Source organism: Balaenoptera borealis (assembly GCF_965194805.1).
Source record: "Balaenoptera borealis genome assembly, chromosome: 9".
In the NCBI taxonomy this organism is placed as follows: Eukaryota; Metazoa; Chordata; class Mammalia; order Artiodactyla; family Balaenopteridae; genus Balaenoptera; species Balaenoptera borealis.
This window is the reverse complement of record NC_138873.1, coordinates 9,330,000-9,354,897: the sequence shown is the minus strand read 5'-3', so window position 1 is coordinate 9,354,897 and position 24,898 is coordinate 9,330,000. Positions and strand designations below refer to the sequence as shown.

Genomic DNA, 24,898 nt, shown 5'->3' with positions numbered 1-24,898 from the left:
AAAACCAGACAAAGATATCACAAAAAAATAAAATTACAGACCAATATCACTGATGAACATAGAAGCAAAAATTCTCAACAAAATATTAGTAAGCTGAATTTGATGATACATTAAAAGGATCATACACCATGTATCAAGTGTGATTTATCCCAGAGATGCAAAGATGGTTCAGTATCTTCAAATCTATCAGTGTGATACACCACATTAACAAACTGAAGAATGAAAACAATATGATCATCCCAAAAGATGGAGCAAAAGCTTTTGACAGAATCAACATCCAGGGGACTTCCCTGGTGGTGCAGTGGTTAAGGATCCACCTGCCAGTGCAGGGGACATGGGTTCGATCCCTGGTCCAGGAAGATCCCACATGCTGCAGAGCAACTAAGCCCATGTGCCACAACTATGGAGCCTGCGCTCTAGAGCCCACAAGCCACAACTACAGAAGCCCACATGCCTAGAGTCTGTGCTCCGCAACAAGAGAAGCACCACAATGAGAAGCCCACGTGCAACAAGACCCAACGCAGCCAAAAATAAATAAAATAAACAAATTATTTAAAAAAATAAAAATAATTCAACATCCATTTATGATAAAAACTCCAAAAAATGGGTATAGAGGGAACATACCTCAACATAATAAAGGCCATATATGACAAGTCCACATCTAACATACTCAATGGTGAAAAGCTGAAAGCATTTCCTCTAAGATTAGGAACAAGACAAGGATTCCTACTCTCTCCACTTTTATTCAACATAGTTTTGGAAGTCCTAGTCACACCAATCAGATAAGAAAAAGAAATAAAAGGAATTCATATTGGAAAGGAAGAAGTAAAACTGTCACTGTTTGCAGATGACTTGATACTTTATACATAAAAAAATCCTAAGGTGCCACCAAAAAAACTACAAGAGTTCAACAATGAATTCAATAAAGCTGCAGGATATGAAATTAATATACAAAAATCTGTTGCATTCTATACACTAACAATGAACTGTCAGAGAAATTAAGGATTTACCACTTACCACTTACCATTTACCACTGCATCAAAAAGTATAAAATACCTAGAAATAAACCTACCTAAGGAGGTAAAATACCTGTACTTGGAAAACTATATATAAGACACTGATGAAAGAAACTGAAGATGACACACACAGATGGAAAGCTACACCGTGTTCAGGGACTGGAAGAATTCATATTGTTTAAATGACCATACTACCCAAGGCAATCTACACATTCAATCCAATCCCTATCAAAATACCAATGGCATTTTTCACAGAACTAGATCAAATAATTTAAAAATTTGTATTGAAACACAAAAGACCCTGAATAGCCAAAACAATCTTGAGAAACATAAACAGAGCTGGAGGAGCCATGCTCCCTGACTTCAGACTCTACTACAAAGCTACATTAATCAAAACAGTATGGTACTGGCACAAAAAGAGACATACAGATCAATGGAACAGAATAGAGAGCCCAGAAATAAACCCACACAATTATGGTCAATTAATCTATGACAAAGGAGGCAAGAATATTCAATGGAGAAAAGACAGTCTCTTCAATAAGTGGTGCTGGGAAACTGGACAGCTACATGTAAAAGGATGAAATTAGAACATTTTCTTACACCATATACAAAAATAAACTCAAAATGGATTAAAGACCTAAATGTAAGACTTGAAACCATAAAACCTCTAGAGGAAAACATAGGTGGAATACTCTTTGACATAAATCATAGCAGTATTTTTTTTGGACCTGTCCCCTAAGGCAAAGGAAACAAAAGCAAAAAAAACAAACAGGACCTAATTAAACTTAAAAGCTTTTGCACACCAAAGGAAACCATCAGCAAAACGAAAAGACAACCTACTGAATGGGAGAAAGTATTTGCAAATGATATGACCCATAAGGGGTTAATATCCAAAATATATAAACAGCTCATACAACTCAACATCAAAAAAAACAAAACAACCTGATTAAAAAATGGGCAGAAGACATACAGATAGCCAACAGGTACATGAAGCAATGCTCAACATTGGGACATGCAAATCAAAACCACAATGAGATTATCACTCCACACCTGTCAGAATGGCTACCATCAAAAAGAACACAGCTAACAAATACTGGCAGGGATGTGGAGAAAAGGGAACGCTTCTAAATTGTTGGTGGGAACGTAAATTGGTGCAGCCACTGTGAAAAACAGTATGGAGGTTCCTCAGAAACTACAAACAGAATTACCATATGACCCCACAATTCCATTCCTGGGTATATATCCAAATAAAACTAAAATACTAATTTGAAAAGATAAATGCACCCCAATGTTCATAGAAGCACTGTTTACAATAGCCAAGATATGGAAGCAACCTAAGTGTCCATCAGTAGATGACTGGGTAAAGAAGATATAGTGTGTGTGTGTGTGTGTGTGTGTGTGTGTGTGTATATATGTATATATATATACACACACAATGGAGTACTACTCAGCCATAAAAAGAACGAAATTTTGCCATTTGCAACAACATGGATGGACTTGGAGGATATTATGCTTAGTGAAATTAGTCAGACAACAGAAAGACAAACACTGTATGATACAACAGAAAGACAAACACTGTATGATATCACTTATATGTGGCATCTAAAAAATAAACTAGCAAATGTAACAAAAAAGAAAGAGACTTACGGATACAGAGAACAAACTAGCAGTTACCAGTGGAGAGAGGGAAGGGGGGAGGGGCAAGATAGGGGTAAGGAATTAAGAGGTACAAATTACTATGTACAAAATAAATAAGCTACAAGGATATATTGTACAGCGCAGGGAATAGAGCTGATATTTTACAATAACTATAAAGGAAGTATTATCTTTAAAAATTGTGAATTAGTATGTTGTATATCTGAAACTTATGTAACATTGTACATCAGCTACACCTCAATTAAAAAATACATTTAAAAAAGAAAGGTAAAGCACAAAGAAAATTTTTGGAAAGACATGGACAGAGTCTCAATGACCTGTGGAACAGAATCAAGAGATTTAATATACATAATTGAAGTCCCAAGAGGAAAGAAGAGAGAAAAAGGGACAAAAAAAGAATATCTAAAGATAGACAAGCTGGAAAGTTTCCACGTTTGATCAAAAACATCAACTCACAGATTCAGTCAGCTCAGTAGACCCCAAGCAATAAATATAAAAATAGACTAGGCACTTCATAGTCAAACTGCTGACAATCTAAAAAGAAGACAGGAAAAAAGATACATTTCATATAAGAGAAGAAAAGTGGGCATAAGAAGAGACTTCTCATCAGACAACACACACACACACACACACACACACACAGAGCATGGGGACAGAAGCCTGCTCGTGGTGTCTTGGAAACATGCCCCCAAATTGCTGCTTTGTTATCAATAAAAGGTTGATGTTCGGCTTGGGTCAAAGAAAAAGAAGAGAGAGAGAGAGAATGGAATGATATTTTTTAAGTTCTGACAGAAAAAAATAACACACTGTTAACAAAGTACTCTTTATCCATGGAAAATAACCTTTCCCTGGATAATAAAATAAAGGCAAAGTCAAGACATTTTCAGAAAATGAAAGGGGACAGAATTTGTTGCCAGCAGATCCACGTCTTTAGGTTGAAGTGAAATGATATCAGATGCAAATTTAGATAGAAATGAAGGAAGAGCGCTGTATATTATAAACATGTAAATAAAAAGTTTTCTTATATTCTTTAAATATCACTTGACTGTTAAAACAAAAATAACAACAATATATTGTGAGGTCTATAACATGTGTGGTCTATAACATATTATGGTCTATAATTATGACAATACCACAAAGGATGGCAGAGGGATAAACTGAATTATACTGTTGTGAGACTCTCACGTTATATACAAAATGGTATAATATGAATTTAAGATAGACTACATGTAAAGGAGAAAAAAAGAAACAAAAACCAGAGAGGGGACAAATTGCAAGAGCAAGACAACAGATACAACCAAACAATATCAATAATTACATTAGAGGTAAAGAGACAAAACACTTCAATTAAAAGGGATTATCAAGCTGAACTTTTTAAAAAAGATGCAAGTATGTGCTGTCTTAGAGATGTACTTATTTTTAGTCACAGAAAAATGAAAGCAAAAGAAGGGAAAAAGACAAAAGATATGCAATGCAAACAGCAAGCATAAAAAAAAAGCCAGTGTGGCTATTTTAATACCTGACAAAGCAGACTTGAAGAAAAGGAGTATTACCAGTGATAGAGACAATACTTAATAATACAAAAAGAACAATTCACCAGGAAGAAAAATCTGATAGAACTAAAGGGAGAAACAAATTCACAATCACAGCTGAAGAATTTAACACGTCTCAGTAATTCATAAAACTAGACAAAACTCAGTAAAGATCTGGAGAAGATCTGAATAATACGATCAACCAACTTGGTTTAACTGTAATGTATAAACCACTTCATCCAACAACTACAGAATATTCCTTCGTTTCAAGTGCACACAGAACATCCACCAAGATAGACCATAAAATGGGCCATCAAATAAGTGTCAAATCTCCAAAAACTAAAATCTTACAGGGTGTGTTCTTTGAATGCATGGAATATTAAACTAGAAATCAAAGATATACGATATCTAGAAAGCCATTAATAGTTGTAAGTTACGCAGCACACTTTTAAGTAACCCATGAGACAAAGAAGAAATCATAAGGGAAATTAGAAGATATTTCAAACTGAATAATGATGAAAATACAATATATCCAAAATTTGAGGGATGCATCTAAAGCAGGTTAGAGGAAATTTACAGCTCTAAATACCTATATTAGAAAATAACTGTAGGGCTTCCCTGGTGGCGCAGTGATTGAGAGTCTGCCTGCCAATGCAGGGGACATGGGTTCGAGCCCTGGTCTGGGAAGATCCCACATGCCACGGAGCAACTGGGCCCGTGAGCCACAACTACTGAGCCTGCGCATCTGGAGCTCCACAACAAGAGAGGCCGCGATAGTGAGAGGCCTGCGCACCACGATGAAGAGTGGCCCCCACTTGCCACAACTAGAGAAAGCCCTCACACAGAAACAAAGACCCAACACAGCCATAAATAAATCAATAAATAAATTTAAAAATGGTCCACATCAAAAAAAAAAATCTTTAAAGAGGTGATGGGTCTAAACCCCTTCTAAATCCCTTCTCAAATATGAGCTAGTCTTAGTGACCAAATTTTAATCAATAAATTATGGCAAAACCTACTTCCAGTGCTTGATCATAAAAGGCAAAAGAGCTTATACCTGTCTCTCTCTTGGAACATCTGCCCTTGGAACCCAGCCATCAGGCTTTAAGGAAGCCCAAGGCAAGTGTTGAAAGAAGCCAATGCCCCCAGCCCCGGCTGAGCTCCCAGCTGAGAACCAGTACCAATTTGCAAGCCATGTGCGCAAGCAATCTTCAAAATGTATCCTCCATCACACAGCTGAGCTGCCCAGCTGATGCTGCATATAGCACATAAAGGCCCTCCCTACTGAATCTTGCCCCACTTTCAGATTCATGAACAAAATACATGACTACTGTTTTAACCAGTGAGTTTTAGGGTGGTCTGTTACACAGCAATAGATTAACTGAAACAAGAAAAAAGGTTAAAATCAAGTGATCGAAGTTTCTACCTTAATAATCTATAAAAAAAGAGGAACATTAAACCAATACAGTAAGTGGTCCTTTATAGAAAAGTCTGCTGATCCCAGAATCAGATTTCAGCAAGTTAAAAACTTCTGCTGATCAAGACACTCTTAAATATAAATTAAAAAAAAAACAAAAAACAGAGAGCGATACAAGAAAAAAATGTAAATTCATCGTTTCTAATTAAGTATTGTTGAACATATACATGTATATGTGCACATAGGTATGTATATTTATTTGTGTATATGTGTACATATATTTGTATATATCACCCTGCTTTTTCCACTGAGCCCAGAAGCAAAGACACCCCAGGAGCAATAAGCACATCTAGACAGTACCCAGATCTTGGTCTCTCAAAATCATTCTCTACTAAAAGGAAATAGGATTCTTTGAAGAAATGAGCCTAGAACATCTTGTTAAACTGGAAAGTAAGGAATGCCTCCCAAAATGATGTGGGCATATCAAAGGACACAGGAGCCAGTTTGCCGGGCTCCTACTAACCAAAGCTGAGACAATCTGGCATCAAATTATTAAGTACAGTAATAAGTTGTAAACTATTAAAAAGCAGGAAACCATGTGCCCATACTGATAGGGAGGGAGGGAGAGAGAAGGAAAGGAGGGAGGAGAGGGAAGAAAGGAAGGAAAGAGAGAAGGAAGGAGTGAGAGGGAAGAGCTCTTGCTTACAGTAGAATGCCAAACGCTGAAAAGTAAACGAGGAAGGGATGCTGCAGCTGGAAAATCATCACTGTGCAACCATCATGATAAAGACTGGATCAGGCAGGAATTTTCATCTAAAGTACTCCCCACAGGTGGTTTATTAGTTGCAAGGGGGAAAATCAATTATACAGTGGACTTCTTTTTAGTCTTACTATGCCTCTTGGTTAACCAGATCATATAAAAGATAATATAAACAATTAGATGGTCATCATGGCAAAAACTGCTCTCCTGTGACAGTCCACACACTGATTATCTTAGGTGTGGACTATCCACGTCTCAAGCAGTTCCTTGCCCTTCTAAAATGACATGCTCTAAGGACCCAAAACTAACCCTAAGCAAAGTCTTAAGCCTACTGAAAAATTAGCGTAGCATGAATGAGGGGTGGAGGTGGGAGAAGAACAAAGGACTGGATCCAAAATACTCAGTATGTAAAGTTGTTACCTGAGCGAACTATAGTAGAATGAAGATGTTCATTCAAAGCCATATTTCCAAGGATACGCATTATATTTCTCTGTACGTTAGGACAGTCCTTGTGAAGTTGGTACAGCTTCTGCAGTAGTTGTAAGCCTCCATTTGCTTCAATTTTATCACAATGTGTGGGAATCTAGCACAACAAATTAATGAAAGCTCACTTTATGTTGCACAAATTCACTAACCAGGTGACACAGCATGCGGGTGGGCAGCCAGGTGGCTCCTGCTCAAGGAAGAGACCCAGAGAGACGCCCCAAAACTCTCAGCTCAGCTCAAATAAATAAGCAAGCCCCTATCTGTGTGGGAAGTGCTTTAAAATCACTGAAAAATTAAGGCCACTAGGACTTGTGACATTTTTATTCTTAAAGTTATTCTGCTTAGTTCTTGGTTGGATGTAACCACAATGTCGTTATTACAGAATTGGTTCAATTTATACTGATACTTTGATTGGCTTGAAACTACCTTAAAAGGTTCTCTACCCTTGAGAAATGTGCCACCTGATAACAGGAAATAATCCCCCTGTGTAAGTGGCAGATTTTGCTTCTGCCTACAAGAACTCCCAGATAGAGATAAGCAACATCTGTGGCCCTACACACTACCCCACACAAGCCCACAGCTATGGGGCTCTCCTAAAATTCAAGAGTTGGAATTTTTTTTTAAAGAGGAAGACCAAGTAAAAATTAAAAAGAAAGAGGGATGTGAATTTTTAATGGAGAAAAGATAAAAGAAAGCCAAAGGAAATATATACATTAAGGTAAGGTGACATAACTGACCAACAAGCCATTACAGTCTGCCAAGGTCACCAGCACAGGCTTGCCTCTCCCCAGCACTTAGTTTTATCACTTATGTGATATCATGTCATGTATATGCAATGATTTTCACTCTCTAAATTTTTATTAAATTTTACCACATTTTATATGCATTTTAAAAGTATGCCTTTTAGACATATATCAAGTGAGATATGTAATATGTTGAGAAGTTTCTGGAAAGGTAACTATTACATTCCATGCACTGGACATTCTACTGCAGATGCACCTATTGTTTCAGAAATCAGTCATAAGTCACAAAAAATCAAGCTTACTTTCCCACATTCCCTTTTTAGTGTGTTACCACACTAATGACTCTGCTTTGTGCTCGATTCCTAAATTCCACCCGTGGGAACTGAGATGACCAGAAAGCACCATGTTTTTGTGCCATGTCTAATGGTTCCCAATTAAACTGGAGCGTTTAGAACCTCTAGGATGGTGTTTCTCATGATGTGGGATCAACCAACTACATCGGCCTCACCAGGGATGCCTGTTACAAATGCAAACTCCTGGACTCCACCTCACATCTACTAAATTACAATTGCTAGAGGTGAGCAGGAATGTGTATTTTTAACATGCTTCCTGGATGATTTTTATGCACTAATGTTTGAGCACCACAAAGTTCGTTGCTTTTTTCTTTTTAAAATCAAACTATGATCATGTTAGAAAAGTTGTCATAATGCCAAAAAAATTTTTAAATCATTGACATATGTATGCTATGGTTAAAAATCAAGACTACGGTCAAGTAAATACTTTTTCCAAGTATTTACTTTTTTTCTATCTTAACACATCTTTCACAGATATTTTACTGGAAATTAACTCCCTGGTAATATTATTTGTAAAAATTATCTGAGAAAGGTAATGCAAGACAGCATAACACAAAGGTAAATGCCATATTTAGACAACAGGTTGCTTTATGTGCAATCAAGATTAAATCCATTTTTAGAAATACTTAGCAAAAGTGAAATTCATGTATTGGTGCTAAATCATGATTATCAATTCTGACAATTGAGAAAAAAGCAGAACTTTAAAAACAAGCGAAAAGCTTTTTTTTCTTTTATAAAAAATGAGAATTACTTCCCTTGAATGAACCAACATGTATAATTTTTTCAATGTGATCATAAAAAGTAAACCATATTTTGAAAATGTAAATTACCTCAGAATGTTTTACTAAAGCTTCCAAACAGAACATTTCCACTGTAGCAGAAGGAACTTCTCCAAAACTTTCAGCATAAGGAAGTCCATTTCCTCCAAAACACCATAAACCACCCTGAAAGTGAGATAATTAAAATTCTTAGTGAAAAAAGTGTCTAATATTTTCTTTTTGACAAAAAAAAAAAATCTCTGTACTATATACAGTATTAGAAAGAACTAATATGTAAGACTCAAAATATTCTGGAAACTTACAGGGAACTTTCATTATGCAAACTGTTGCTAGACTAGAAAACATATGGAATTATTCTTAGAAGAGAGCAATCTTTGAGATTTTCTCAATTCTTTCCTCTGTGTCCTCTTATCTGAAAGTACAGAGACTAACACATAAATCTTTACCCAGTAAGAAAAGCCCAGAGCTGAACAAATAATGTTCTAGTGTCAGATTATGCCAGTTGAGTCTACTTAAAAATCTATCAATCAAAATAAAAGGCACTACTGGAAAAATTTAGAATAAAGACAATGATAACAATGATCAGAGAGCTTTTAATTAAAAAAAAAAGGGGGGGGGGGAATTCCCTGGCGGTCCAGTGGTTAGGACTCGGTGCTTTTGCTGCCACGGCTTGGGTTCAGTCCCTGGTCGGGTTCAGTCCCTGGTCGGGTTCAGTCCCTGGCTGCGCGGTGCGGCCAGAAAAACAAGAGAGAGAGCTTTTAATTCTTCTTAAATTGAAATTCAAGTTCACATGGAAGAATAAACAGAAGAGTTAGGAAAATTATGAAACAGAAGAGTAGTGGGGACTAGTCTTAATAGATATTAAAATATATTATAAGAATAAATGGGGAAAAGAAAATTTCAACTGTTACCACAGATCAGTAACATGCAATAATCTCCTACAAATCAGTGAGAAAATACCAACAAGGCTATGGAAAAATGAGCAACAGTCATAAACAGTTCTTAGGAAAAGAAATATAATGCCTCTAAAATAGATAAGAAAGGATATTTTACATCTATCAGACAGGTGGGGAAATAGACATTCTCATTACGCTGCTGCTGATAATATGAAACGGGCTACTTCTATGGAGGACAATTTAGCGACAGCTGTCAAAATTACAAGTGCCCATGCCCTTCAACAATTTATCCTACAGGACACTCACACACTGGCAAAGTGATACAGGTACAAGTTTGTTCATTGCAGCTTTGTTTGTAAGAACAAAAGATTGAAGCTCCCTAATGTCCTTCAATAGGGGGTTGGTTAAATAAAGGATGGTACAATTATACAATGGAATGCTATGTGAGTCTCTTCATATATTGATATACATCAGTCTCTAAGATAAACCCTTAGGTGAGAAAAAGGAGCAGAAGAATGTGTACCATATGCTACCATTTGTGTAAAAAAGTGTGTTAACTACATGTGTATATTGGGGTGGGGAGATGCAAGGAAGATTTATTACTGTATCTTCTTTTGAAGCGCTTTGTATTTGAACTAGGGGTCTTAATCGTGTGCACACAGACCACCTGCTGGCAAAAGAGGACAACTACAAGGTAGTGTCTTTCAAAAATGTATATATAAAGCCCAGTGTTTCCTGTAGGAAATACAGTCCATAAGTTTCTGCATTCTGAGTTCATTTATAGGATTCATGGTTCAGTAAACCTAGTAAATGTTCAAAATGTTTGGCCACTCTATAATTCTTATTCATGCTGTCTTCTCTGATGTAATAATCTTCTTTTTTTCTGAGTTTAAACATGCTTGGATCTCAAAGATTCATGCTATTTAAATGGAGGATTGGGGGCTTCCCTGGTGGCGCAGCGGTTAAGAATCCGCCTGCCAATGCAGGGGACATGGGCTCGAGCCCTGGTCCAGGAAGATCCCACATGCCGCGGAGCAACTAAGCCCGTGGGCCACAAGTACTGAGCCTGCGCTCTAGAGCCCACGAGCCACAACTACTGAAACCTGCGCGCCTAGATCCTGTGCTCCTCAATAAAAGAAGCCACCGCACCGCCACGAAGAGTAGCCCCTGCTCGCCGCAACTAGAGAAAGCCCGCGTGCAGCAACAAAGACCCAACGCAGCAAAAATAAATAAATAAAATTTAAAAATAAACAAATAAAATAAATGGAGGCTTGGGAAGGAGTAACTCATTGACAGTCGTTGCCTCCTGCAGCAGAGACGAGGGTAGAGGGTGCACTGGTGGGCTGCGGGGGGTGGGAATGTTTCTTAAAAACCAACCACCACAACCTGCCCCCCCCAAACCCCTCTCCTCACATCACACCTTCAACTCATCTGACCTCTTTCCAACCTAAATGTTCCAAGGAAGAGAAAAACGATCCAGGATTTTCATTTTTCTTGGTCATTTTTAAAGTGGGATATAAGAGTGCAGTTCCAATTTTATCCTTGTTGGCAAAGCTTTAAGTTATTTATGAACTGGCAAATTGTGTGGCAGTAAGAAGCATAAGCAAAAAGGAATAAATAAAATGTATAAATTCATAGTGTGGTCATACAAAGTATTTTCTAACTCTTAACACAAAAGTAAATATGCATGGGTACTGCTTCTTTATCACTGGATTAAGATATACTGAAAAACAATTTCTTAGGGATCCAAGAAATCCATAGGAAGAGGTGGAGAGAGTGACAATGTTAAAAATAATAATAATGGGTAAGGCATAAAAATTAAAAGGAGACAATAATAATAAAAGCATAAAAGGAAATGTCAACTAATCAAGTTAGTAAAAGAACTTATATCCATATTATATATTAATTATAGGTGTATAACAAAGCTTTTTACGTATCATTTTCTTATTATGATACTCAGAGACACGACATTACTATGAGTTAACGTGGTATTTTTCAAATGCATTTCAACAGGTTTATACCAGCCAAATAATTTAATACATAATAGGTATTTTCTTACCATATAATCTACCTTCCAATTAAACATAACCCTTAGAGCTATCTCTATTTTTTCTTTGTGATACAAAAATGCTCTGATTCACAACAGAAATATGCCAGTTGTTATTTAAGTATATATAAGTTTGTGTACAGCTGGCTCTTTTAGCAATGTCATGATTCATCCATTCATTATTCAATAAATATTTATTGAGAGTATGTTGTGTCTGAGGTACTGTACTTGGTACTGGGGAGATTATAAGAGAAATCAGAAGAAGAAAGAGAAAAACAGAAGAGAAAAACAGAAATAAGCAAGCAAATAAATATATAAAATAATTACAGAATGGGAAAAGTGTTATGAAGGGCAATAAATGCAATAAACATTTGAGATAAAGAGGAAGGAGCTAACAAGCAGAGATCTGAAGGACAAGAAGGCAGCCATGTGACAAGCTGGTGGCAAAGCAGTCCAGGCAGAGGGAACACAAGTAGATACACAATGAGCAAGTTTAAGGAATGGAAAGAAAGGGCCAGTGTGGCTGGAGCACAGTGTGCATGAGGGAGGGAGGGGAGGGGAGGGGAGGGTCAGAAAGGTGGTAAAGAAACAGAGTCAGGCAAGCTGACGCTGAGGTCTGCTAAGAGATGCAACGTCTGAAAATAATTATCTATTCTCCTACAAACACTTAGAAATGAGCTGGGTTTGCTTTGTCTCTGTTACTTACACTTGATGAGCAGATTTACCCATAACCAAAGTCGGAAGGAGGGAAGGTACAGGGAGTTCGCAGATGACAATGATGGGTTCATCCCAACAGAAGGAATCCTTGATCTGCGCAGCTGTACATCATGAGGAACTTGCAGGACCTTGGAAGCCTGTCCTTCCCTCTGAAAGCAAGCTGCATAGTCTCCTGTTTTGTGTAAGCATCTCTGTAGGTTTCCAAATCCTCTGGCATTAAAGAAATCTCCCATCCTTAAACCCCATCTATTGGCATCTTCCTCTCAATCACAACCCATTGCTATACTTATGCAGATGGATGTTAGAAGTGTCTTGATGCAAGGACTTCAGACCTTAATGGCTTAGCTGATTTCAGAGAGACTTTGGGAAATTACAAGGGAAGATGTAATACTAGAAATGCAAGCTTTTAGCTGGATTGTCCTTAGCCAAGACTACAAAAGCTTTATGATGGGAAATCATTTCAATGCACCATACCCACTGTTCTCTTGACTCCAGGCAGTTTGCCACATTAGGTCAAAAAGAAATCACAATCTAAAATGTCTAAACTTCTGCATCCCTGGTTGCATCCTTAGGCTCTAGGTCACATTCACCTGAGGTGATGTTGAAAATGGAGACAAGCTGACTGATGGGGAGTGTCCAGATGGTAACAAAAACCAAAACAAGACTGAAACCCGGATCCTGACATCAAAGAAGGAGCGACCTTGATAGTAATATCTGGGCTAGTAGAAGACCAAGGACCACCCCAGCCTGTCCCCTGGCCTCCCACCAGAACTGCAGTCAACAAATTCCCAGGCAGATCTTGGAGAGCTACCAAGGCTTTAGATGTGGGAGTAGGTGACAGATGTGGGAGAAGTGCTTTCACTCTCACTGACCCAGTTCTCCCAATGAACAGAAAGAATAAAAGGAGGGAAAGCAAATCATTGCCAGGGTTGGTGGGGAGCAGGGAGGACGGGGAATTCCGATACTGCTTCTAGTTGTGGTTGTGGGTCCCTTTGTTTTAATATGTGTGAGAGCTAATCTCTGTGTTTCTTCATAAAAAGTTAAAACCTTAGAGCTCTGCAACTTGTGCAAACTAACTGGGCGTAAATGACGTTCATTCTAAAGCATGAGTTTGTAACCCAGGTCATCCTTAAGGGTCTGGGTAGATAGAATTCAGGGGAGAGAGGATGTAAGCTTGGCTGGGAAAAAATTACATCTTTATTTTCCTAACACTTAACTAAAATTTTTCATTGTATTCAATTATAAACATAGACAGTAAACCACAGTAACAGCAGCAGTCTGTGTGACTCTCAACAACAGAAAGCGCAGCTATTTCCCCACCACGCATCACTTGCCGCAGCTACCTGAAAAGAACGTTATGCTCGTCGTTCCTTTGCACGCCAACTGCACGTTCTCACACTGGTGACCTAAAATCGACACTGCATCTAACTCTCAAAAGGTTCAGGGTGGAAACAGCAAATGTGTGTAAACAGACATATAAAAATATATCTATAGAAAGAGGGAGAGTAAATGGGGAATGATAAAACAAGTGGGATAAAATATGAATCACTGGCAAATCTAGTGAAATGTATTATTGTTGCAACTCTTTAAGTTTGAAATTGAAGTACATATATTATGTTACAAATTTTTTATTTTGATAAGAGTATTTCAATATAATTGGTTTCCCATGTAATGCTATGAACTGTATTTTATGCATCTAGAAATGAGTTCATAGACTTTACCAAATCACCAAAGGGATGCACCTTTGGGCATACAGAGGTTAAGAAGCCCTGCTCTAAACCCGATCATAACTGTAGGCTATCTGCTAAAGCCCAGAGGAGGCTCTTCACGTGAGCAGTTTTGTACAGAAGCAGCTCACCCCACCTGAAGGGAGCCTGGGGATCATCACGGGACAGGTCTGTCATAAACTGATCAGATCACTAAAAACCAGATGCATGCTCCTCCCACTCCTTCATCCCCAACTTACTGGCATATAAAAAAATCCAGAGCCTGACTAAACTGGGGAGGGGGTGGGGAAATAAGAGGAACTACGATGGAGTTGCTTACTGATCTGATGAGATGGGACCTCAGAACTGAAATTAAATATTTATTTCAATATTAAACTAACTAAAGATGTGCTCCTTCTTTAAACTGCAGGCTGAGGCCATGACTTCTGGGCAGAAAAGAAGTGGCATAGTGTATTCAACCACTCTCCTCTTCACTTAGCAAAAGGTAAGGAAACACTGTAGAAGGTGACAGAACACTACAAAAGGCAGAGGGATGGTAACTGAATAGTAATGAGCAGAACATCTTCTGTGCTGAAAATGAGGAACATCAGGCCAGGTTCCAGGAGCTCTGGCACGGGAGCGAGGAGAGGAGCGAGTGACGGCAGAGGGAGGGGGCAGTGGGTGGGACGCCTTGCAGGAGCAGCTGGCGCTCGTTGTAGGGCAGGAGCATCACGAAGAGCCGGGCACATCTTACGCTCAGAAGACAAAGGTGCTCTCACAGCCACCTTGGGGATGGAATTTAAAAGGATAATGAGGTCAGCCTAAGGAACAGGTTCTGGTGGCCCGGCAGTGGCGCTCTGAGCATCAAGAGGAAAACAATGACTACGCTTCACTGGAGCGACTCCAAGACGTGGTCGAAAGGAGAACTTATAAAAAGTACACTAGAGAAGTCATATCTACTGATATGTCCCTAATTTCTCATAAAAACAGAGGTGAGGAAAAGACAAATCACTCTGTTGACTGAAAAAAATGAACAACGTGAGAGTTGTGAGTTAAGTTTTATTTGGGGCAAAATGAGGACTACAGCCCAGGGAGAAAGCGTCTCAGACAGCTCGGAGGAACTGCCCCGAAGAGGTCGGGGGAAAGGTCAGTATTATGTACGATTTTAGAGAAGGGGGGATGTGCTGTCAAGCACACGTTTTGGCAGAGGCTTGCTGCTCGTCACGAGGAGCAGCTGTCACCACTAACGATTTCAGTGCTTCTCTAGATATGAGGAGATGCAAGAACTTGGGCTCATAAAATCTTCTCCTGAAAATGTCTAACTCTCTGAAGGCCTGTCCTGCCAGTTTTTCCCAGAGCACCGAGCACCTCATTCCCGATCTCCGCCCTGGACTCCTTTCAGGGTGCGCTGATGGTCAGTGGCTGCAGTGGCCAGTGACTTAATCCTTGTAGAGGCAGATGGCGAGTGCCAATTTTTAGTTGGCAATTCACTTGGTAAAAGAATATAAAATACTATGCTTTGTTTTACTGATAAAATACTTTCTCCTCAATGAGTTGATTAGTTATTATAGTAATAGTGATTATAATTTGTTTTGATTCCTCTTAGAGATGTAAGAGATATTTTACAAAGACACAAGTCTTGCTGAAATGATACCACAAGAATAATGGCATTCAGTAATCGCCGTCGGGCGGGCCGGGGTGGGAGTCTGCTTAGGATGCTACGCCTAGGACGCTGCTCTGACTCACTCAGCAGCCCTCTGCCATGTGCAGGTAGCTGTCTGCCGGGTATTCACATCTAGTCAATGGGAGTAAGAGGTGTGGGGAGAGAACACCAACACCTCCATCAGAAGGGGCGCCTTTTCCCGTCTGAAGGCAGCCTTATTCCAAAGGAGTGGAGCTTCCCCGTGGAGCACTCTGAGCTCTGAGGACACCGCAGACACTGTGCCCTCCTCACCTAATGCATGGTTTCCTTCAGTTTTCAGACTCCTTGCCACCAAACAAAGTTTACACTCTGTAACTGTGCCTAGTGGCACCTTCCTCTCAATCTTCTCACCACCCCCAGGGGCAGGCACACCAGTAAACAAGGCCAGTCCATGCCTGGATCACAAAAAGTAAAGGGCTCAGATTTAACATGTAATGGGAAGCCATTTGGAGGGCTTCAAGCAGGAGTATGACTGGATCTAACTTGTGTTTTTAAAAACATCCCTCTGGCTGCTGTGAGGACACAGAACTGGAGAGGTAAATTGGAGGCTAGAGGTTGATGTGGTGTCTGTAGCTCACAGAGGTGATGGAGACACGGTAAGGAAGCTTTCTGGATCCAGCAAGATGGTGAACTTGGCTTCCAGTTGTGGACAAAGAACGTAGCCTGCCATTACAGAAAACAAACAATGGCGCCCACCATCAAGCCTTCAGCCACGGCAGCACCCCCACCCGCTGTGTGCCTGAGGGGAATTCAGGAGGAGGGAAACGTGAAACATTCTGTGCTCAATACCGGCCCTAGATAGTTAAGGTACATATCTAAGGAATAATTTCAGAGAGCCCAGATTCTTGCATCTTCCCCTACATAAAATCATTAACTTGAGATGTGTGTTCTTTGTGATTAGCAGTCATCTATGATGTTCAACTACGTGGCTTTTTTTTCCAACAAAAACTCAGTATTTCTGGCTCCTCCCTTACCTCTTTGGAGCAGTTCCTCAGAGTTATATGAGACGCTGTTTCCTGGGCTACAGTCCTAAGTAAGGTGCCCCGAATAAAACTTAACTCACAACTTTAGGTTGTGTGTTTTTCTTTAGTTGACATGGTGAACACCTCCCATGACAAACATGTTTAATAAAATATAACAAAAGCTATTTTAAAACAAAGTCAAGCTCAGGGACTTCCCTGGTGATCCAGTGGTAAAGAATCCGCCTTACAATGCAGGGGACGCGGGTTCAATCCCTGGTCAGGGAACTAAGATCCCACATGCTGCGGTGCAACTAAGCCCACGTGCCACAACTACTGAGCTCATGTGCCTCAACTAGAGCCTACATGCCATAAACTACAGAGCCCATGCGCCCTGGAGCCTACATGCCACAACTAGAGAAGAGAAAACCCGCACGCCACGACTAGAGAAGAAGCCCACGCACCTCAATGAGAGATCCTGCATGCCTCAACGAAGATCCCGCGTGCCGCAACTAAGACCCGATGCAGCCAAAAATAAATAAAACAATAAATAAATCTTTAAAAAAATAAAATAAAATAAAACAAAGTCAAGCTCTAAAGAAAATAAAAATAAATAAAGGGAAACCCTTGGGTGCTAGAATTGAAAACAGAACATTCAGCAGAAGCGATAAACACATAGCTGATGATGTAAAATTCCTGCAGGCACCTCAGGATGGGCTTTTAACACTTGTTCAGTGCAGAAGATGTGGTTTTGAGTCTCACATTCTATGGGAGCTAGATTTGAGATCCCTATATAAAGGCAGAGCCTTGGAAAGATGGCCTCCTTGTCTATAAGAGAGTCTAGAAAAACTCTGCCCAGCAGCCCATGAAAGCAACAAGAAGCCTGCTTCTGCTTTGGGGCTTTGAGTGAGAAATCACAATTCTAGGACTCTGCCATCCATAGATATATCTGAATTTATACTACCTATGTGCTACAGGAATTCCAAACTAAGGAATCAACATAAAAAACTAGTCCCTAACAGTGAACTCCTAGGGTATCCAAAAGAAGCAAACACAAAAACTGCTCTGTAGAGATAAATTTAGAATCTGAGGTGCTTGGGACTCCCACAGAAAACAATCAATCTGGCTAAAGATAAGCTCACAGTAAAAATGATTAACACATGTTAATCTACAATATAACATAAGGGGGAGTCTGTGCCACCACAAACAGGAATTAATCCCCAATAAACCGAAATGATAAAAGATTGTGAAAGAGACTCTAAAATTATTTTTAAGTGAAAGGAAGAAGAGAAAGCAAGATGAAAGAACAGGACACTACGAAGAAATGATGGTGGCCAGCAGTAAGTGGCTACAGTGAAGGTGGTGAGACAAAGGGATTCAAGGTATACTTGAAGGAACAGCTCACAGTAACTGCTGATTAGGTGAACCTGGAAGAAAGGAATCAAGAATTCCTAGGCTTTAGCTTAAGCAACTAGGTGGGTGCTCTGCCTTCTACCGAAATGAAAAAGACTAGAGGAGGAAGAGCTTTGCAGAGGGTGGGTGAGTTTGGCATGTAAAGTTGGGTTGCCTATTACACATCCAAGTAGAGACGTCAAGAAGGAGGTTGAATATTCAAATCTAGAGCTCAGATGAGAACACAGGGCTAGAGATATTGAATTTAGGCATCACCAACATAGAGGTAATATTTTAAAGCCTTGCCAGTTACTATTCATTCTTCAAGATGCAACTTCAGAGTACTTCCTATGAAGCCTTTTTAAAATGGTCTTTTAAACAGAGTGATGGGCTCTTGGAGTAACCTGTATCTCTCTTACACACTCTGTGACTTTGTTTATTTACCTGTCTCCCCATTATCCTAAACACCTAGCCCATTGTGTGACACACAACCAGGAATCAGTATGTTTATTCAGTTCATGGATGAATGCCTATTCTGAAGTTCTAAGTGCGAGCCCCTGGCACAATATCTTGGAAAAGTGGGCACTCAAAAATATTTACTGAATGAATAAATTAGCTAACCTTCTGAGCAGCTAGACTTTGACTGCTTTCACTCAGAGCCAAAGATGTAAAATACTGGATACACTCATCTAGGTCTGTTTGAGGTAAAGAAGCCAGCAACTGTCTGAGCTCTTCTTCAACGGAAGAATCCTGAAATAAAGGAAAAGAAATTCTTCATAATTAAACTCAACAATTGAGTATAACAAAAAGTACCCAAAGAATCAAAGCCAAAACAAAACAGGGAAGGTAAATCAGTGCTTTTAGTCTTGAAAACAGTCACCACCCTGGTAAGTAGAGAATCATTTAATGTTGAATTCTATACTTTAATGTCTGCTAACTCAATCTGAAAGACCTATTGCAAAGCATAGCTCAAGATGTTCACCTCATAGGCTACTTCACATCTTGAGTCAAAATGAATTATTACATTCTTTCTAACTAAAGCTGGCTTCTTAATATGCAGAACTTGTTCCTATCTGATTTTTTTCTAATAACTAATATCTAGAATAATTTGTTTTTCTATTTTTCAAAGACGGATTGCAAGTTTTCAGATTTTCATTTTCTAGAAAAGTCTGAGAAAAGTGCTCAAGGAACATGCTCTAATATCTGTATTAGTAGTTAACAGTTAATATCCATGTATATTAGTACATTAATATCTATATGTAGTAGTTCTCCAGAGACTGTTTTGCACCCCAGGAAATATTCAGCAATATCTGAGACATTTTTGGGTGTTACAACACGGGGGTGCTACTGTCATCCAATGAGTAGATGCCAGGGATGCTACTACAGTGTACAGAACAGCTTCCAACAACAAAGAATTATTTGGCCCAAAATGTCAGTAGTGTTGAGGTCGAGAAAAACTGTTCTATAGCAACCTTAGAACAAAGGACCAATTTATGGATGCTGATATGCTAAGAAGCCACCCTCTGGTGTATAGAGACTCCCAACTCCACATAGGGGAAAATAATTTAGGAGAAACAGCACCTCCTGTGGAATCAAGAAATCTTGGAATGGAAACTACAATTGCAGGTTTACACCCTAGTTTACCTGCTTGTGACAAGTAGCCAACAAACTTCTTTTTGAATGGTTATTTTGCACCCAAAGTGAAGATGATATATTAAACATGTTTTACTCACTGGATTATTTTATTTACTTACTTCTTTTAAAGATGGTAAAGGAGGTGGGCGGAGAAAGAAGCGAAGATCACTATCTTTGCTTCGTGCCAGACCAATAAGAGTTCTCAGATCACAGGCTTGAGCAATTATCCTATACTGGTAATCTATTGTAAAAGTATATTGCGAGCACCCAAATTAGCTTATGGTTGTTTCAAAGGTTAAATGACCAACTTAACTTTTAAACTACAAGTTTGTAATTCAAAACTTCCCAAGTTTTTTTTAACTGCAACTGCATTTACAATACCAGTAAGCTAAATATCCAACATTTCCATGACTGATCTCATAATTCTCAACATGTATCTAGATATATCACAATCAAACCAACCTTTTTGAAAAAAATAAACCTCAAACGTGAAAACTGATAGGTCAGAACCAATTTAACTTGTCCTTAAAAAAAAAAAAATTCCATCACCCAAAAGCTATTTGATCACTACTCAAAAAAGGTGAGTTCCGTTTAAATCTGTCATCCCCTGGTACCTATATGGTGCTTTGGCATTCCATGAAGCCCATGAATAATCTGAGGTTCCAGACAGTAGTACTTTGTTTTAGCCTTCATGATTTCACCATTCTATTCTTTGTGTATTGCTATAGACTGCATGTTTGTGTCCCTCCCAAATTCATGTGTTGAAACCTAATCTCCAATGTCACGGTATTTGGAGGTAGCACCTTTGTGAGGTGATTAGGTCAAGATGGTGGAGCCCTCATGACTGGGATTAGTGCTCTTATAGAAGAGACCCCAGAGAGCTCCCTCAATCCTCACCAGACACAGAATCTGCCGGCACCCTGATCTTATATTTCCCAGCTTCCAGAAAACCATGAGAAATAAATTTCTGTTGTTTATCAGCTACCCGGTCTAAGGTATTTTGTTATAGCATCCCAAATGGACTAAGGACATGTATCAAAAAAAACTGCAGCCACTGAAGGAGACATTTTTTAATAATAGCACTATATAACTTGGGTGAGTTCTTCAGAATCAAGTGGGGAACTTTTAAAAAATCTACATGCCAGGGCTCCAACTTTGATTTTTCTGATACAGTAGAAGTCTGAAATGGAGTCCTGGAAGGCAGATTTTGAAACAGATTTTTATTCTAAGTCTCCACTCGCTTAAATAAGCTTATTTTTACATTACAAATCATTATAAATTATTATAGCCACCACTCAATCAAACTAATTAACTTGTATGAAGACAGAGACCTTATTCTGAGACTAAATTTTTCTTTGAAAACATTATTCTTTTTTGTTTACCCATTTTTACAAGATGACTCTACTAACAAAGTATACTTTAGTCCCTGTACTCAGAGCAGATCTGATCTCTTGCTCATGTACTTTTACTGCAGAACTTGTGATTTTAAATACAAATATTTAAAATCTTCCTTAAAAAACAAATATACACATGCAAATTAGGCACATTTGACCAAGTATTAGTATTAAAGCCAAATAGACTGTCAAAGTGAATGCAAATATAACTTTGATGCAGCCAGCAATTAAAATATATTTTATTAAATAGGAACCAAAAAAAAACACAGACACATTAAGCCGTAACTATCAGAATCAAGAGTTTCTCCAATCAAGTAAAAGTTCATTCTGGTAGAAAGTTATACAAATATATCTACCTCAGTTTTGAGGGTGTTCTTACCAAACACAATATGACTACCAGGCCAGCAGGTTTTACACTTCCTCTATCACTGGAGTTTCTTTTAAATTTTTTTGAAAATATTTTTTACATATATTAATATTTCCTGAATTATTTTCCTTCCTTAATATCTCCTTCCCTTCTCTTTTACATCAGAAATCAAGAGCTAGCTGATGGTGTGCCATGTGTTCAGATGGTTTCATTACCATGCCAGTGATGGGTCTCTGACATTTCCTGCACAGCCTGCAGTCGTGCTGCTCTGTCATCGGACTTACTCTTCCTCAGGAGCAGCCACACAGCACATTCGTGATCTTCTATGTCAATTGTACTAAAGGTGTCTTTGTTAAAAAAAAAAAAAAAAAAAGACAATGTGAACAGTTAAAACAACATTTTCATCCTCACATTTAAGACAGTAATTTATAAATATTTGAAATCTACAATAGGAAAGTTATATCCATCTCCAGGTGTTGATAATGACTGATAGGTTTGTTCTCAGTTCTGTCATATTATTTTGTTTTATTTGTTACATATATTATGTATGTGCTTTTGTTTTATATATTACGTTGCTTTCACTATGAGATCTTTTTTTTTGGCTCCTTTTCCGTAAAAAACTTTTTATTATGAGAAATATCAAGCATATGGGATAGATTAAAAGAATAATACATTGACATCCACATGCTTACCACAACTAGATTTAATAAATGTTATTATTTTGCCATATTTGCTTAATCTATATGGATGTGTGTGTGTGTGTTTTTTTTTTTTTTTTTTTGCCACGCTGCACGGCTTGTGGGATCTTAGTTCCCCAACCAGAGATCGAACCTGGGCCCTCAGCAGTGAAAGCATGAAGTCCTAACCACTGGACTGCCAGGGAATTCCCCAGGATGTGTGTGTATTTTTTTCTGAACTATGTGAAAGAAAGGTGCAGAAATAATGACATTCCACCCTTTCACAGCTCAACATGCATCTCCTAAGAATAAGCCTGCATTCTCCTATATAATCACAATGCCATTTTAACACCCAAGAATACTAACAAAAATCTTCCAAATCATCTAAAATTCAGTCCAACTCCATATTCAAATTTTTCCAATTGTCCTCAAAATATCTTTAGAGCTGGTTTTTTAAAAAACAGGATCTGATTAAGTCTCTTTAGTATCTTAATTCTAGAAAGTTTTCCCACCATTTTTTTTTTCATGATGCCAACTTTTTAAAGAGATCAGGTCAGCTTTTTATAGCCAGCTTCACAATGCAGATTTGCCTGATTGTGAAATCTACATTTTTGATGCAATATTCTCATTATGAGAAAGCATGGGAGTGGTTTTCTAACAAATTTTAAACTTTGAAATATTCATCAAGAGAGTCTCAATATTTATTTACAACTGTCTAACAACAATGCATCCATAAAGATAGAAGGAAGAAAACAGTCCAAGGCATCAAGCCCTTAAATATAGCCCAAGAGAATAATGTTCCTCAATTTTCCATAGCTATAATAAATGTTAGTATAAGAAATGGGAAAAAAATCTCAGGTTGATCATCGAATGACTTTCAGATTACTGATAAGGAGTCTCAGTTAAATATGTGACACTTACCAGCAAATGGACCCTGTAATATCCTGGCTGATGTTGCCAATACTTTTCTTACTGCTTTGTGAAGCTCTTTTCTTGCCTGGTAGGTGATTCCTAAAATGATTACAAATTTAAATAAAACCAAGTAGGTACTCTTAATGCTATGCTCCAATACTTCAAAGAAAAAAATGTATAAACTAAACCCCAATTTCTTCAAAAAGAAAATATAAAACAGCATCTTTCTCTTTTTACTGTCACTATTTAAAGCAACTACAACCATTATGGGAACACAGAACTCTAGATCCCAAAAAAACCACTGCTTTCCTAGTCAGGGAAAAAGTAAAAACAAAACAAAAGCAAAAACACTAACTAAAACTTACAAAAATCCTCATATACAACATAGGATTAACTACATTCAGGAAAATGTCACTTAAAAATACCACTCTCAAAGTGAAATTCAGAGATAGCTTACTAATGAGATTAAGCTCTACTATATAGGTAAATTATATGCTATGAAAATTATCTGTGTAATTGAAATTGTAACACACCATAAAAGCACGCTGAACTAAGGAAGGTGAAATAACAATAAACACAAACAGGAGAGAGTGGTGATACACATAGCTGCAGACAGGGGACCAGCAGAGCGTGCCCACTCAGGGAATGTGAAGTGCTCATAGGCATGGTCATTCTGGTTGACACTGTAGAACAGGCAGCGGTAAATCTAGTGTGATGACTCACCAAGCTACCCATATCCTGATGAAAAGATACTCCTCTGCCCTAAAATTTCATGTTCACCAAGCAATCGTCTGACTACTAATTGGGTTTCCATGTGACCAAAATATGGAGAAGGGGAGTGTTCTGACTAGTAAAGACAGGTTTTCCAGCCTTAACGACAGATTTTTTCCCTCTGTAAATAAGTTGGTGTTCATACTTCTGAATCCATCTCATGAGTTTAGTGTGCATGAATAAATGCCTTAGAGCAAAAATACCTCTGAGCTCAGTGACAAAATCATGTTTTTATGCTTGCTAAACTGAGGACCAGCCTCCGAACTGACAGTCCTCATGAAGGTGAGGAACTCCAAGTTTAGACTAAAAAAGCTGGCTAGTCTTCATCTGACTTAGTTATAGGAGAGCTACAAATCTGGGTTAAAAATGAAAGTCCAAAATTTGATCTTCAATTAATTCTTTAGGAACTTGGTTCTCATAGGGTTTGGTGATTCATAGAGTTAGCTGAACCTATTTTATTAATATTGTGCTTTAAATACTCATTTTTTATTTTTTATAGTTTTTTTCTTCCAGTTTTCCTGAAATACAATTGACATACAGCTCTGTATAACTTTAAGGTAAACAGCATAATGATTTGACTTACAAACATCATGAAATGATTACCACAACAAGTTTAGTGAACATCTATCATCTCATATGGATACAAAATCAAAGAAAAAGAAAAAAAATGTTTTCCTTGTAATGAGAACTTCTTAGGATTCACTCTCTTAACAACCTTCATATATAACATACAGCAGTGTTAATTACATTTACATTTACATTTATTAATGTTATACATGACATCCCTGGTACTTATTTACCTTATAACTGCAAGTTTGTACACTTTGACCACCTTCATCCAATTCCCCTTCCCCCACATGCCCCATCTCTGGTAACCACAAACCCGATCTCTGTTTCTATGAGTTTGTTTGTTTTTGAAGTATAATGACCTACAACACTGTGTTAGCTCCTGGTGTACAACACAGTGATTCCATATTTCTA

General features: G+C 38.3%; 1 protein-coding gene and 1 long non-coding RNA gene across 4 annotated transcripts in view; one reads left to right on the top strand and one right to left on the bottom strand.

Moving 5' to 3' along the window:
- The window catches only part of SERAC1 (serine active site containing 1), an 84,626-nt gene that overhangs the window by 16,429 nt on the left and 43,299 nt on the right, over window positions 1-24,898 (bottom strand). For both annotated transcript variants that reach the window (XM_082404544.1, XM_082404545.1), the window contains 6 exons: window positions 23,156-23,245; window positions 21,773-21,904; window positions 19,916-20,037; window positions 18,783-18,911; window positions 8,794-8,907; window positions 6,802-6,964 (listed from right to left, as the gene is read on the bottom strand). In XM_082404544.1, the coding sequence (XP_082260670.1) occupies window positions 6,802-6,964; window positions 8,794-8,907; window positions 18,783-18,911; window positions 19,916-20,037; window positions 21,773-21,904; window positions 23,156-23,245 (750 nt within the window). The remainder of the gene's footprint in view (window positions 1-6,801; window positions 6,965-8,793; window positions 8,908-18,782; window positions 18,912-19,915; window positions 20,038-21,772; window positions 21,905-23,155; window positions 23,246-24,898) is intronic.
- Window positions 8,914-21,935, top strand: LOC309634518. Of its 2 annotated transcripts, XR_014248170.1 has the most exons (3): window positions 8,914-14,297; window positions 14,539-14,613; window positions 21,723-21,935. It is a non-coding gene; the product is annotated as an uncharacterized lncRNA (long non-coding RNA). The 2 variants fall into 2 exon arrangements; XR_014248171.1 differs by having other exon boundaries at window positions 8,914-14,613.